This window comes from Mastomys coucha, unplaced genomic scaffold, assembly GCF_008632895.1.
Source record: "Mastomys coucha isolate ucsf_1 unplaced genomic scaffold, UCSF_Mcou_1 pScaffold5, whole genome shotgun sequence".
Lineage (NCBI taxonomy): Eukaryota > Metazoa > Chordata > Mammalia > Rodentia > Muridae > Mastomys > Mastomys coucha.
In genome coordinates this window covers 62,108,871-62,125,316 of record NW_022196911.1, presented here as the reverse complement: position 1 = coordinate 62,125,316, position 16,446 = coordinate 62,108,871, and the positions used below count along the sequence as shown (strand labels likewise).

Below are 16,446 nucleotides of genomic sequence, written 5' to 3'. Positions count from 1 at the left end.
GGCCACCCTAAGAACTCAGCATGGAGTATTGCCAGTTGGTTTGGCCGTGGTTCTCCCTCTTTCACTTTTGCAAATAAGATGAGATCAGAGACTGGGTCTGGATGTTCCCATCCTAGGCCCAGAGAAGGAAACTCAATAATTGCTTGTTTGATAGGGAGGAGCAGAGATGAGGGAGGCTGTTTTTTTTTTTTTTTTTTTTTTTTTTTTTTGGTGAACCTATCTCTAAAAACCCACGGAGCATGATTTGAACATGGCATTCAACATTCAATCCCAAGTTAGGTCTTGATTGAGAGGAGGGGGAGATGGCCTTACAGGTCCCATCTGTGACCTTCCATCTTTCAGTTTTGGAGAAGTGTAGAGGCAGAGATGTGGCAGGGAAAGGAGTTAGAACAATGAACATTTGTTCTTGACTAATTGCTAAAATGAAGGTGTTCTTCGAGAAGGGCATTGGGGGATCAAGGGGAAACTGTGATGCCTCTTAGCCTGCATATTGCCCCTTGTGCCAATACCATATATTTAGGAGCTAACTTGCTTTGCTGTATAAATTCCAGACTACTCCCAGAGGAATGGTCTGCTCTAGACAGTGTTTCCCTCACCCCCCAATCCCCATCACTGTCCAGATTTTGGAATGTGTGATACATGAGACATGTCCTTCCTCTTGTAATGTTAGTCAATGTCTCATCCAAGGAGGGAGCCAAGGCTGTCTAAACCCAGTGGGATTGAAGACAGCCTTATCTGCTTGGTCACTTTTGGTTCCAGAAGGATGCAGATGCGAATCCAAGATCAGGCACACAACTATAACATAAAAGTTCTCCTTGGGAACATAATCAACCCCCAAAGAATTTCCCAGCATGCACTCATTGCCCTTGGCAGAGAGAATAGGATGGATGGTGGCTGAAGGCAGGTGCCAGGGATGAGGGTAATGAGCGTATCCAAGGGCGCAGCTTCCACAGCGATGGGAACCAGGTACGACTCAGCCAGCAATGCCACTAGGTTGTATGAGGGTGAAGCCCTGAGCTCTATCACAGGGCCAAGAGGAGGGTCTGCCTGGATCAGCTTCGTGGTGCCTGCAGAGAAGGTAGGAGGCTGCTTATTGGTCAGCAGTTCTTCTGGACAACCGGTCATCAGCGGTTCAGGAGGAAGAACTTCAGGCTTTGGAAGAAGTTGGACTTCTGCCTTTGCTTCTGCTTCTTTTTGATTATGGGGACCCACACCAGCCCACACACCAGCATCATGAGTCCCAAGGACAGGAAGGCAGGCCCTATCATCCTGAGGACTTGCACAACCTTCTGATTCTCTTTCAAGATGTAGGCCACACAGGTGATGCCCACACCGAAGAGCAGAATGGCAGCGCCCACTGACATGATGATGATGGGCTTATGGTAGATTTCCCAGTTGCTTCTGGGGGTGGTGGTCCAGACAGACTCACTTCTGGAGCTGATGCACAGGGAGCTGGCTGTCTGGCTGGGCAGCAGGTCCTTGGACTCTGGAGACGTCTCTTCTACCTCCAGGGCCTTGGGGAGCACCTCCATCGTCATGGCTGTTCAAGAACGGGCACCTAGTATTGGTGACAATTAGAAAGGATGGTGAAGCCAAAGGAATCCTTCCACATTCTTCCTGCATTCAATGCCACTTCTCCAGCCTGGCTCTCGGTGGAGGGGAATAAGGTAGTGCATGCATGTCGAAATTCATGGTAAAACCGGTGAAATCTGCATAAGTAATAAATCACCCCAGGGAGGCAACCCAGTCAGGGGAGATTGCTCAGTGGGTAAAGAGCTTGCCATGCAAATGTGCGTGTTTGCATTTGGATCCCCAGCACCTATTTAAAAAGTAGGCTCGGTAGCATATTGGGATAGAAGTTGGAGTAGAGACAAGAGAGTGCTGGGAGCTTCCTGGCCAGCCAGCCTAGTCAAATTAGCAAGCTCCAGGTTTCAATAGGAGAACCCCTTTCAAAAATTAAGGTGCAGGGCAATTTAGTTACCCTCTGGCCTCTAGCATACATCCACATCCACAAGAACACACATGTACAGTTCACACCAACAAAAAGAAGTGATACGAGATAGTAATTTCTCTTCTTGTTTTGTTTTCTAAGACAGAGACTCATTATGCAATCTAGAGGCAAATTCACAATTTGCCTCTACTTTCTGAGTGTTAGGGTTACAGGCAAGTGTTGCTACACTGTGTTATGTCACTCTAATGTCACTTTTAATGTTTAAAGCAGTGAACAGTGCTGCATCTAAGAACAAACACAAACCATGGTTTATCAAGTAGTGTGTCATTTTCCAGCTGTGTGATCTTTCAAGTGAGTTATCAACTTCTCTGTTTTCTTTTCTTTTTTTTTTTGAGTTTTCAAATTTTCATTTTTATATCATAACAGATAAATCAATAAAGAATGCTCATTGAATCAATTATCTTTTTTCTTTTTTGTTTTGTTTTGTTTGTTTGGTTTTTTTTTTTAGATATTTTCTTTATTTACATGTAAATTTCTCCTTTCCCAGTTTCCCCTCCAAAAACAGCAGGTTCTCTGTTTCCTTATCTACAAAATTCGAGTAATATTAGCTTCCTTGCAGGGCCTTCAAAGGGGTTAAAGGAGCGCAGGTGTAGACTGCGCTGGATCGACGCCCAGTATATTCCAGGTGCTTTGTAAGTGTTGTCCCTTGCCTGTTAGGATGGCAACGCTTGTGTGCTTAACTCTTTTGTCATTGGACTAAAGTAACATCATAATCCCCACGCACTGATTTAGTCCCATTCTACAGACTGGAAAGCAGAGGCTTGGAGAGGTAAGGCAAATTGTTCCTAAGTTTTTCCCTGCAGGATGGTGCGACTTCAAGCACCTGGGATCTCATGAGCTTTGTCTACTTGGGAGTCTGAGCTTCACACGGTGTCATGTGATCTTCTACCATGTAATACCCCCTGACCCCACCCCCACCCCATCCCTCATGTTAACATTGTTGTGGCAGAGCTGAACTTTCCTGTTTTGCTTCAGTTTTGCTTTGCCTTTATGTGTCTCCAGGGTTCCTGGTGGGGTTGGGAGGGTGGCAACTTAACCTGACTGTGGTATGCATGTGGAGCCTTGGAGAGGTGGCTAAATTAGTAGAGGTGGCCTGGTTGGGGTGTCGGTGATTGGGTCCTTATATGTTCCTCAAAAAAGGAGGACTCGCCAGACCCTGAGTACTTCCTGTCACTGGCGTAATTCCCTGTGCCAATCTCGGATGCCACTGACAAGGAGTCATTAATAGATTCAGACCCTTGTACCTTCTCAACGGAGCAAAATAAACATATTCTCTCTATAAAGTAGCCGGTGGCAGCTATTAGATCACAGTAACAGAAAGTGTACTTGTAGATAACCTAAGGGCCCGCAATCCAGCTCAGCCACCTTTCCAAATGTCTCTCTAGACCTCTCAGTCCCTCAGGGCTCCCTCATCTCCCGTTCTCCACTCATGGGATGCAGCTTCCTACATGAATGAAGGGATGCAGATTGGCTGAGAAGTCCTACCTGCCTGCCAAAGATGTCTCCATCTGATCAGTGTGGTCTCAAATTTCTTCAAGGTGGGATTGAAGCCTTTCAAACTGGAAATGTGTTCTAGTGCCAACACCCATGTGTCTGCAGTAAGGCAATAAGAGATGAATGACTGATAAAAGACGCTCCTCACCCCCCAGCTGTGAACAGGTTTTGTTTGGGAGGAAGGCAAGGTTGAAGGGGCCCAGAGATTTGCCCCTCATCACGAGGATGTTCCTGGTACTGGGCTTCACACTCATGAGGCTCTGCCCACCTTTGATGGAATGAGTTAGCTCTGAACACATCTCCCCACTTTCTTTCCTCTCACCTCTCCTTTCTTCTGTTGACTCTAACAAACCTAGGTGTACCCTCTCTGTGCAGTAGGCATTTTACCTGTGTGTTCCTCCCAGAGCTTCTTGTGCAACAGACTCAGGACCTGTTGACTTCAGTATGTACACACATGTCAATGCAGGATCACGCTTTCTCCTGCAACAATCGGTCTACTGGGGAAGGTGGGCTGGTCATCACAACCATAATGAATTCCTTTTGCTCAACCCAGTTGCCATGCTGGTGAGAGCACCTGTGATGAAGGCAGGGTGCGTTTAGGGAAAAATATGTCGTCACTTCTGGAGTAAAAGGCAGCATGGGATAAAGACCAGCTGTCTGGAGCTGGGGGCTCCCAAGTCCTGTGCCTTGGGAATGCTTTCTGTCTTTAGTCTTCCTTCAGTGTTGTACGACCTGATCCCTCCACCTCCTTTTCTCCACCTCTCGCAGCTCTGTCCTGAACTAATCACTGGGTTATTTTCCTACACCTCAAAGCACAATCCTTACAGCTTCCATTTTCTAGATTAAGCAATTATAGACCCCTCTCTACTGACAGGAAGAAATGAAAATAAAATTACCAAAGCCTTCAGAATGTTGACATCACATTCACATTCAGATGCACTCCATGGAGAGAGGATATTTGAGTCTCTGCTTTCAAAAACTGCCCTTGTGTTTTCGTAACCATAGGCACGGAAGTGCTTGCTTCCTTTGGGAATGGTGGTGTATTTGCATAAACTAAGCCATCATTTAAAAAGGTGATCTTCTATCCAGTGGGCTGGGGGGCAGGGAAGAGACAGAGAACATGCTGGAAAACCCTGGGGATGCTTATTACAACCTGTGGTCACCAGAAGATGTGTGAGTCTGCCTCAGGATTTCACTGGGCACCCACCCATTCTTTAGCACTTCTTAGGGAAGACCCAGGGCAGACCCACTGATGTTAGAGAGGCTGAGGTTGCTGGGGAGGGGCGGGAAGGGGCAGGAGGGAGATGGGGGATGAGGGTTGGGGAAGGAGTGGAGTTGGGAGGTGAGAGGGTAGGCTGGGCCCTTCATTATTAGTTGTGTCTGGGAAAAGACTTGGGGCTGGACCAGGAAGGGCTTGTTCCACTGAACTGCTATATGGGGCATGACAGGTCCTCCTGAACAGAAAGTGCCACATGAGAGGCAGGGGAAATGGTTTTTGGCTTCTGAGAAGAGGGTGACCCTATGTTGAAAGGGCCCACACTTTCTTTAGCTCTTATCAACACAATTACTAGCCAAGCTTCATTATGCAAGGGTTCAGGCTGTGGTCTGTAGGAGTCTGGGCAACACATCTGTGGCTCTCCTCTCCCAGGATAGCTTTTCAGGTCACTGTGTTAGGGATTCAGGCAGAGGTATTTGAATGCAAAGCTCTTTATGCTGCACAACAACCAAACGAGTCCTGAGGGATCAGCTACAAGAATTTTGAATTCTTCCCTTCGGAGCTTCCTCCATCCCTGAAGTAACTTTTCACTGAATAGAGGAGGATGTAGGTCTGTAGTTCCCTAACATTGACTACTGCTTATGTGGGAGGCAAAATACAGTTTCATCCCATAGTTATTCTATTTAATCTACTTTGAGATTAGACCCTCCCTTCTCTTTTTGACACTGGAATAATCTTCATTTTATGAAATGCCTGTGATTATTGATTTTACTACTAGTTGTACTTGACAAGAGTAGTTCTATCTCTCTGCCTCCTGTATCGATTTTCTGGAGGCATCAGTTTATCTTCCTTTTATATAGCTATCATATATAATGGAGCTATCCTGTAGGTATCCATCTGTTATTAATCTGTCATCTACAATGTGCATATATGTATCACCTGTCATCTGTCAATCATCTATCTATCCATCTATCATTCTATCTATCATCTTTCTAGATTGTAATGAGTTCATGAAATCCCAAAGAATGGGAGCCCAGACTGAGATGACATACATGGAAGAAGAGTGGATCCTTGGGACTCAAGAGGCAGGAAGGATTTGCTGATGGTCACTGAAGGAAAGGCACTGCAGGAGTCCCCTGGAGCAAGGACAAAGATTATGCTGTCTCTTCCCTTCTTGCTTCTCCTTTCCTTCACTCCTCTCATGTCTTCTTCCTCTGTGACCAGGCTGGAGGCAAGGGACAACTACTGACAGGGGGGTGGACAACTATTGATGGGAGGTCGGGAGGGGGGGAACAACTACTGACAGGGGGGCCAGGCAAGGACCAGGATGAGCCTTGGTGCAGTGAAGACTTAGGCCCAGTCACCCACAGTTCTAGGGAGTCTATAGCATAAAAAGATTCAGGTCTTTGGACCCCAGAGCCCAGAGTGGGGTTGGGGTAGGGCACAAATGTATAAGCTGTAGTGGTCCTGGACAGGTACTTGAGCCTCTAGAAATTCAGTAGCCCTATATATACAAAACAGGGATCATAAAGTATTGGCCTCATAGTGTTGTGATTGTCAGATTTCATAAACAAAACAGTACTGTGCTACCATTGGGCATGTTGTGATGATCAAGAACTAGCCCTTCCCTTGTCAGTATGATCATTTTGTTCCTCTTTCCTCATCTGTGATGTGAAGGAGTCAGGTTGGGTGACTTCTAACATTATTTTGGTTAGGTGAATAGTTAGTTCATTTGAACTTTGAGCATTTAGGTTTCCCTAAAAAAACACCAGTTGAGGGGCTTTCTCACATTTTATTACAGTCCTCTTAGGAGGGATTCCGTCCTTTGCCCAGGTCATTTGGGCCATGGTTTCTGAACAGGAGCTCTGTGAACATATTTGGAATTGCCATCTCATTGCCACAGATGTAGGATGTTTAGTGGCATTTGGGGCTACTACCAACCAGATGCCAGTAGCAACCATTCAGACCCCACATATGACAGTTTAGAAATGAGCCCAGGCATGACCAGATGTCACCCGGAAGTAAAATCACTGATGTAAGGTGCCACACTGCAACATGCCAGCCTTTCCACCTCTCCCCTTGAAAACTGTGGGGTGGGCAGGGGTGGGGGTGGGGGCTTGGGGGTGGGGCTCCTCCTGTGCCTCCAGAGCAGCACTTCGCTCAGAGGAAGTGATCTTGGTGTCCCAGCTCAGGATTGGGGTAGGATGACACTTGGGGAGCTGGTCCAGAGGGAACTGCCCTTTCAAACCTCAACTGAGATACTGGGGTTTAGTTTGTGTGTTTTAGGGGACCCTTCACTCACTGTAGTGAGTGTTATGCTGTGCTCCTTGGAAGACTCGAAAGAATCCCAGGATGTGATTTAATATGGAACAAAGATAATTTTTATGGTCAAAGAGCACAGAGAGATAGAGATAAAGATAGATAGATGATAGAAAAATAGATGATAGATAGGTAATAGATAGATAGTAGATGATGGATGGATGGATGGATGGATAGATAGAGAACATGGTTGGGGAGAACTGGGGGAGCTAGGGGAGGGGAAACATGATCAAAATATATTTATGCAAAAATTAGTTGGAAAAAATATTGGGACGCCTATGAAACAGATGCCTCACTAAAACCACTGCTGGCCTGTCATTGGTACCACTGGCACGGACAATGGCAGGAAATCCCAGGGTGATTTCTTACCAAATTGCTTAATGAAAACATGAATGAAGAAAAGAATCTGGAGGCAGATTGTCTGTAGTATCTAAATCCAATGTGTGTTTATCAGAGAAAGGGGCAGATAGGTAACTGGAGAGGAGGAGCCAGGGTGAAGAGAGGCACTGATTGTTTTGTGGTGGCTTTAAAAAAAAAATGAATATAGTTCAGCTTTCTTTAAAGTCCTAGACAATGCAGGGGTGGGACTGGCTAGGCCAGTGAAAGGCTGCAGGGCTGAGCCTCAGAACAAACTGTAGAGTTGAATGTCTGTTGCCTTCAGGGCAGTAATTTGAGAAGAACCTGAAGCTCCCAGAGGTCAAGTTTAGGAAGCCTGAAGCAGGTTTAAAGGGTGGAGTCTTATTTAGGGAAGCAGCTGGGCAGTGGTAAGTTGTGCTATCTTCGGGAAGAGGGGGGCTCCATAGAGGGGTACACGTAGAGGGCTCACACACAGAGGTACAATGTGCAGAATTCAACTCTGTCAGACATAGTCTTGGCTGTGATTCCATTTACAAACGATTTGAAGCCAAATAAGTCTAACTGTGCTAGGAGAGGTCAGGAGAGTGGCCACGTGGGGCAGGGTTAGATGCTGGAACTGATGCCTGCTGGTAGTGTTCTTGGGCCCAGAGAGGCAGCTGCTCCCAAAGTCATCTCACAGTGGAATGGTACACTGGCGGTCTAACTATTTCCTGTTGTAAATTCTCGGTCCCTGAAATGTTACACCAAGAAAATGACCAGCTATAGCTCAGTGCAGTCTTTTCTTGGGATTCTGATGAGAACAAATTTGGAATAACTAGGGAAACATGATCCTAGGCTGGATGAATCTTCCCCTCAGGGTCAGTTACATTTACCTCCTTGGAGACCTGTGGCCTCCCATCCTCTATCAGCAAGGCTTTACTTATGTAACTCATGACCTGTGGAGGGGGTGAAAAGAGAGGCTCCTGAAGGGAACAAATACAGCAAGCAATGGTGTCTTCTATTGTAGTAGGTTCCTCTTCTAGTGCATTACCATTTCGTTTCACTTATTTAAATAAGAACACTAAAATTTTTGATTGACATGCAGCTGAACATACTTATGAATTATAACGGGAGGTTTTTGTTTTTGTTGTCTTTGCCTTTCCTTTTGTTTTTTTGAGATGGGGTCTCACTGTGTGACCCCAACTGGCCTGGAACTTACTATGTAGACCAGACTTGCTAGCCAATCATAGAGATCTGCTTGCTTTTGCTTCCCAACTGAGGTAATTAAAGGCAATCCCCACCACACACAGCTTTCCAATATGATGTTTTGATCCTACATATACACTTGGAGCTCAACATCCACAAACAACTTTGGATACAAAATATTTGAGAACAGTTTCCTTACACACAGACTTTCCTTCACCATCACTTCCTAAACAGTATCAGGGAACAATTTCCACTTCTGACGATGACTGCCACATTCGGATGAATGAGGACCTGCACAACAGGAGCCCTGTATTTCCCATTAGGGCCCTGTTGGGTATTACAGGCAAATGTCCAGAGCTTATGGACAAGCCGCGAAGATAGACAGGAAGCAGACATTCCCCCTTAGGACATAACCTAACACAGTTAGCTAGAGAAGACTCAGAGGCCATTGAGAGTGTACGGGAGGATATGCATTTGGTGCTAAGCAGATTTTCACCATTTTATACAAGTGTCTTGCATGCCCTTAGATTTTGTTATCCATGGGGATGGTTCCAGAACCAGCTCCCCAAACAGATGCCAAATTAAATCAGTGATTAGCACATCCACTTCCTTAAATATTTTAGAACTTCTTAGTGATGAGAACACTTAAAATCATTTATTCTATTTTTTGTTTTTTGGGAATTTTTGTATGTTTATTTGTTTTTTGACAGAATCTCAAGTAGCCCATGCTGGCCTAGAACTTTCCACAAAGCTCCACGAATGGCTGGGAACTCCTGATTCTCTACTTTTTACATCCTGAATACTAGGATTGTAGCCATGCTCCAACATACTTCACCAGTCTAGCCATATTGACAACTGAAAATATTTGTTTGGGCCTTTCACGTGCCAGGGACAGAGTTGGGTGCCAGATAGACCAAATCCAGAACACAGTGGTAGATGTTGGCTTTTACAAGTGGGGCAAGCTGAAGAGGAAACAAGTATGTCCCACACCGATGGCAATACCCCCATAGGGAACACCGCAGAATGCCGACAGCAGGATGCTGGTCTTGGGGACCCCCAGAAAAGCTCCTGGAAGGATAGCTTACAGAAGGAAAGCTAATGGACCCATCAGGGGGTTAGGCAAAGGCAGGTAAAAGAGAAACTGTGACACTGAGGGATAGGTGAGAGATAATGATGTGCAGAATTCAACTCTGTCATGGGCAAGAATGCTTGTTGAGTAAGAGGGTTGCTGAGTGGTGAGCCTGGGAATGGAGGTGGAGGTCTGAGCCCAGAGACAGAGCCTCTTAGAGGCTGGTGCTCAGGTGAGAGAAGCAGCAGCCTGGTGCTCTTCTGTAGCCATGGAGATGGGGAAAGTGCATAGTTTGGAGGCTTAGTGAGCACAGAGTGGAGTTTATGGGATGTAAGAGGTTGGCCGGCTACGGTTGTCACCTGTTTATATACTGCCTGAAGATCAAGAACATTTTGTACTTTAGCTGATGTATAGATTAATTTGTTTTATGGTGTTGGGAACTGGACCTAGAGCCTCACACATGCTAGGCAAGTGATCGACCACTGAGCTATAATTCCAGTGTGCTCACTGCACACTCCTCTTCTCTTTGTCTCTGCCTCTACTTCTCTCTTTTGAAACAGAGTCTTGTTGACTTGCCCAGGATAGACTGAAGCTTGCAATCTTCCTGCCTCAGCAGAATTACAGGTGTACACAACCAAACCCAGCTAAGCATTTTTCAAAGATTTATTTTTTTTTTGTTTTCAAATTATTATTTTTAATTTCATATATGTGAATGTTCTGCAATGCATGTGTGCATGTGCACTATGTGTGTGTCTGGTGTCTGGAGAAGTCAAAGGAGGGTACCATAGCCCTTGGGACTGGAGTTATGCTACCATGTGAGTGTTGGGAGCACAATCCAGGTCCTCTGCAAGAACAGCATATGCTCTTCATCCCGCTAAGCCATCTCTCCAGTCCCAAGATTCCCCATCCCCAATGGTTGAACAGTTTTTGTATTTCGTACAAATGTTTACTTTGTAATGCATTACAATTGCATAAACATAGAATTTCGGAATCCTAAACAAGTGCTTAGTTGCCACTGCCAAACTCATTAGTTTATGTGCTGTCTACCTCTGCTTTAGTGCTATCATTTCAGTGGATTCAGCAGAGTGTGCAGAGACATCAAAACCTAAGACATTCACCACAGCAGTCAGGCTCTGATGGAAGATATCAGGGAACAGCTAAAGAGTGGAAACAGAGAGTGGCATTGGGTTAGGTAAGAGGAGAGATTCACCCTGAGTTACAGGAGCACACAGTAGGTAGATCACTCCAGCTGCAGGATGAAGAGTTAGAAAAGAAGCCAAGAAGGATGCAGAGTAATTTAAAAACTCTTACAAATAGTGCAGGTGGGAGACGGGGCAGCTTGGTGTTTGGCTGTAGCCATGGAGATATATGGAGTAGAAGCTTATTAAACAGTGGAGACAGCCTGACATGATGATGATTGTGAGCCCAATTGCAAAGCCTTTAGGGAAAATAGGGTTTAGTTGGGTGATTACAGCTAACAAAGACAGGTGGCATACACACGCTGCTGCCAGTTGAAAGACATGGCATTCAGTTGGGTTTGAACTTGAGATAAGCAACAGATATTTTTCAAAGTGGGAAACAGTGCCTTCGGTATTGCACCGGCCACTTCCACGGTCACAATGATTATTGTTTTTCTGAAATTCAATTTAAGTCAGAGGACTTGATCTGTTAAGTGGAAGCCCTATGACAGATGTACCATGATTCTCAAGTGAGAGGAGGTTTTTATTACAAGGGTGGTAAAGCAGAGCCTGGAAGCGTGATGGGGAGCACTGATGACAGTTCTTGGGGTTTATGAGTGAAGGGAGGAGCACTCCCCTCCTGCGAGTCTCTGGGGAAGAGTGTATATGGCAGGCAGTGGCTCTATTAGTCCACATTTAATTCAAGTCAAAGGAAGGAACCCATATCATGGGGAGGTTGAAAGAGTTGGGGAATTTATTTGTGAGGGACTCTGAGATCCAGAAGACACCCAGGGAAGGATTAGGAGAGAACAGATGGGTCTGTGACACAGGACCATCTTGGGAATATTCTGAAAGCCTCTGACATCCCAGAGAAATGATTGCTTCCTTTGCTCTGGAAACAGATGAGGGTAGGAGGTGGGTCATTTGTTAGTATTCTTATTTTTTTTCACATGTACTTATGTGGGTGTGCATGTGCCACAGCTAATGTGTTGAAGTCAAATGACAGCGTGTGGAAGTAGCTTCTAGTCCTTTGCCATGTGGGTCCTTGGACAGAATGCAGGCCTCTACCCTCCATGATAAGTGTCTTTACCTATTCACCAGCCATCATACTGGTTTCTCTCTCTCTCTCTCTCTCTCTCTCTCTCTCTCTCTCTCTCTCCCTCTCTCTCTCTTTTTCTCTCTCCTTTCTCCCTCTCCTTTTTATTTTGAAACAAGGTGTCACTATTTAGCCCAAGCTGGATGGGAATTCACTGTACAGATCAAGCTGGCATTGGACTCACAGAGGTTTGCCTGTCTCTTCCTCCTAACAACCTGAACTATTGCCTTTAAAGAAAAATTCCACAAAGATTTATAGGATCATTCCTTAGATTATCCACCACAGATGATGGCTGGTATTGTTAAATTGCCTCTGAGTGGACAGTCAGTTCTTTTCTTCCAGGATGTTAGACCTGGCTTTAGAGAGTTTAGGTTCATACCTGCCATCAGAGTTAAAAACTTCAGTTTCTCCTTTAAGGAAATTATCAAAAGGGGGTCACCTCCTCCCAAGTGTCCAATGGCAGAAGAGTGGCTCAAGGTAACAGGTGTGTGTAATATGTTCTAGGGATCTGTCTCTTTTGAATAATTACTAACGGGTAAGATATTCTCAGATCCATTACAAGACAGCAAATGAACACAAACACCCATGGAAACACGATTGACACTGACAGTGCAAACCTCAAGGAGAGACCACCACACATCTACTGGAGTAGCTAAAACTTTAGACCCTCCCAACATCACATTCATTATATGGGGAATAATTTAGGCAATGGATAGTTAAACTTCTGATACACATGACATTATGTATGAGTCTCACAGACATTCTGGTAAGAGAAATCAGTAACAAAAGAGCCTAAGTACTGTACATTTGCATTTCTGTGATGTTCTAGAAGTAGCTAAGAACTGGCTGAGCTGACAGTGCTCAGAACAGTACAGCGTGGGTATGGAGGAAGCAACCAGAAGACGCTTACAGGATGCCCTCTCAGGTAAATGAAAGTGCACTTTCCAATCACACCTCCAAGGGAAGCAGTGTCTGGGGGTGGGTGGGAAAGGATATACAGATGCCTCAGTGAAATGGGAGAGAACTAATGTTGGTGAAAGGGATGTTTTGGCTTTTTTTTTCTTTTCTTTTCTTTTTTTTTTGGTTTTTCAAGGCAGGGTTTCTCTGTGTAGCCCTGGCTGTCCTGGAACTCACTTTGTAGACCAGGCTGGCCTCGAACTCAGAAATCCACCTGCCTCTGCCTCCCAAGTGCTGGGATTAAAGGTGTGCGCCACCAGGCTTTTTCCTCACACATTCACCTCTAGCTGCTGGCTTGGTGCTGAAGACCCGCAGGCGGAAAGTGATAAGAGTGTCCGAGATAAAATGGGCTGAATATGTTCTTCCTGCAGTAGAGTCCAGGGTGCCTGAAATGTACCACTAATGGCAGGGATTGTAAGGGGAATAAATGAATCACCACTCTGAAGACAGATGATTGGCTGTGACTATATTCCTTGTGGTTCTGGAAGCTCTTCCTTCCCTGAACTACTCGGGGCTGGAGCAGGTTCTCCTCAACTTCCTGTGCTCTGTAGCTCTTCTAGCAGAGAAGTTTGCCAAATGGTTAAATAAATGGGGGAGTTTTGGAAGATAGGGTAGGAGGAGGCTTTGCAGGTATCGGCCAAGCAGTTTACTCAGAGAGTTGGTTTTCTTTCCAGTTTTGGTTGGAGCTGTTGAGGGTTGAAACCTGGTTGGCTTTGTATTGCTAGGTTGTTGGCTCTATTCCTCCCCAAGTGCCTGTTGTAAACTGTCCCCTCCCATCTTAGAGCAATTGGTACAATAGCAGTTGAGAGGCAGCTGTGCACCCAGAGGTGGGAGCTGGGACAGACCTCCATCCCTTGCCCCGCCCTTCCGATCTCCAATTAAAATTCTCATTTCAAATACTGCCCCTACCCCAGTGGCTGAGGGTCCTACCATATTCCTCATCATCACAAATACTAACTACCATTCACCTCCTTTCATCATATGCCGGGCATGTGTTGTTTTGCTTTACCAAGTCCTTCTGGCAAGTCACTGAAGGAGGTGCCCCCCCCCCCCCCCCCCCCCCCCCCCCCGATTTCACAGATGAGAAACTGCAAATCAGAGAGTGTTAAGCAATCAGGTGAACAAGAGACAAGGCTGACCTAAGAGTTTGGGTGTCTGTGGCTCCCACACCCAGGTTCAGGCTAATCCTACCCTCTGGGGTGGCATTTTTGTTTTCCATTTTCAAATCCAGGGAACAGTGAGAAAGGAGGGCACTTGAACTGGAGCGCCGTCAGTGAACAGAACCATCGTGTCTGGGTCCAAGGGTGAGCTGTGTTAAGCTGAGGAACCATGGGATGAGATGGTGAGTCCTGAGCTCAGCTCAGTGGAGAGCCAAAGGCCTGTGACAGAGCAGCCACAAAGTCACCATTGCCACAGGGGTAGCATACAGTTTCTGGCTTCTGCTGCTTTTTAGCTGGAGAGTCTGTGCGTCCTCCTATCCTTGTGGGGCAGACACAGTTAGCATCATTCCCTCTTTACAGATTAGGAAACTGAGGCTTCCAGATGCTTGATCTCAAATTCTAGTCTTTTGTATTCTTTCTAGGAGATGGAACTTGGCTTTTCTTTTTCTTTTTCTTTTCTTTTCTTTTTCTTCACTGCCTAGAATCCTGCTGCTCTATATTTGCCTGTCTTTGCTTTAGAATTTACTCCTCAGCCCTTTCAAGGTGCTACTGCATTCCTTTGAATGGGGTCAAAATGAATGGGGTTCTCGTGTCTAGTAAACACAACGACAACTTGTTTTTGAATCAATAGATACTGGGTTTTTTTAGGATTAGAATAATCTAACACTTATTTGTATATCACCTACTAAAAACTCATCCACTGTTTACTAAAAATTCAAGTGGAACCAGGTACCCCGTGTACAACACACTGAGCTGCCTTAAAGTTAAGAGAGGCCCCACCGTGTTGCTGCGCTCAAGCCTGGACTTATCTGACTCCTCTGTCCCCCCTCCCTGGACCCTTCTATCTAGGGAGCTTTGATAGGAGCTGGGCTATTCTGGGAACTGCAAGGACCTGGTGACACCGAGGAGAGGAGAGGGCACCAATGACCTCAGCATGGGTAGGCTGGTGGGGAGTGTGAAAGGCAGGCCACAGGCTTTGCATAGTGGACCGAGATGGTCTCCTTATTCAATATGGATGGGGAGTAGGTCTCTTCCCAAGTTTCCCACTGTTACTGCTCAGCCCCAGTGGCTTGATGCACACCCCAGGGTCTTTATCTCCTCTTGCTGTGCTGCCTCACTTCTAGGAGTTCATTTGGTGATGTCGACTCCTCTGATAAGGTGTGTGTGGCCCTGTGCCTGGCCTGATAAAGTAGAAATTAGACAGCATGGAATATGTTGCTGCTGTCGCCACAGCCTTCATCTGTTCCAGGCTCATAACGCTCTCAGGAAGGGGACCTTTTTCTCTGAGGTCAGAGCTGTCTGGAGGAAGCCACTCTCCTTCCTCTTTGGGTCACCCTACTAGTGCATGGGCCCTGTGGGGCTACAAGCTGGGAAAAAAAAATCTGGCGAGGGGAGGAGTCCCATCGCCATCTGTCTGAGCAAGCCGTGCCTTTGTGTTTTCATGTACCTGTCTTGCTCTCTCCTTTCTGAAGTGAAGACTGCCCAAGCTAGGGTACTCCACCTTGTTTCCCTGGCACTCAACCAGGGTGCTGGCCACACCTGCAGGAAGGAGGGACAGACCTGCAGCTGCTGCGGCTGGATGGAGGATGCCCAGGGGACAGACAGTCTGTGCTCAGTACTCTGAGGTCTATGGGCGTCCTTGCCCTTCACAAGCTTGCACTTCTGCACTGGCTCACTCCGTACCTTTAATGGCTTCCAAGGGACAAAGGCTAGGAGCTCCATAAGCAGGGCAGCCCTCACTGCACAAGGTGTCTTTCGGCAGGAGATACCCAGCTCAGCCCACTTCTGCCTGTCTCTCAGAGCAGCCCCTCCAGCCCCCTCGAAGCTAACTAACTTCATTCCATCTCTGGTAGTCACACTGCCTTCCAACTCCACTTCAGAGACTCAGCACACTCCAAAGCAAACTTCAAACCTCCCTTCTTCCAGGGAGACATAGCAAAGGGCTGGGGCGAGGGTGGAGGGTTCCTTTTTCTTACTTACTGTGCACAATGTCCCTGGGGAAGATGGGGGACCTGGGACTCCGTCAGCTCTCACGTAGGGAGGAAGCTGGCAATGAGTTTCTGCTCAAGTCCTTCATCCCAGCTGGAGAAAGCCACCCTGGCCACATCAGTGTGCTGCGAATCCCAGCCACTGAGCAGGCTCCGGCAGGGATGAGCTCACCAGGATGTGGCCTAATGGGTTAACTCTTTGCAACCTGCTGGCACAGGCACTCAGAATGTGGCTTTCTCAGCTCTGCTCAGCCACTATTAGACAAATCTTGTGAAAAATTAATGAAGCTTTTCTGCAGTGTGCCTTTGAGTTTCAGTAGAAGTGTGTATTTGGCTGGCGGTGCCTGGGCAGGGAGGCTCCTGACCTCGGCTTAGCAAGCCTTGGAGGTTCTGGGTTGGGGGAGCTGTGAGGTGGT

At 46.4% G+C, this 16,446-nt stretch overlaps 1 protein-coding gene across 1 annotated transcript; it reads right to left on the bottom strand.

Moving 5' to 3' along the window:
* Positions 1 to 204: 204 nt before the first annotated feature.
* On the bottom strand, positions 205 to 16,174 carry Pirt (phosphoinositide interacting regulator of transient receptor potential channels). The gene is made up of 2 exons (XM_031352804.1): positions 16,023 to 16,174; positions 205 to 1,558 (listed from the first exon to the last, which is right to left on the bottom strand). Exon 2 carries the CDS (start codon positions 1,536 to 1,538, stop codon positions 1,125 to 1,127), a length of 414 nt encoding a protein of 137 aa, XP_031208664.1. The 5' UTR covers positions 1,539 to 1,558; positions 16,023 to 16,174; the 3' UTR covers positions 205 to 1,124.
* Positions 16,175 to 16,446: the final 272 nt, after the last annotated feature.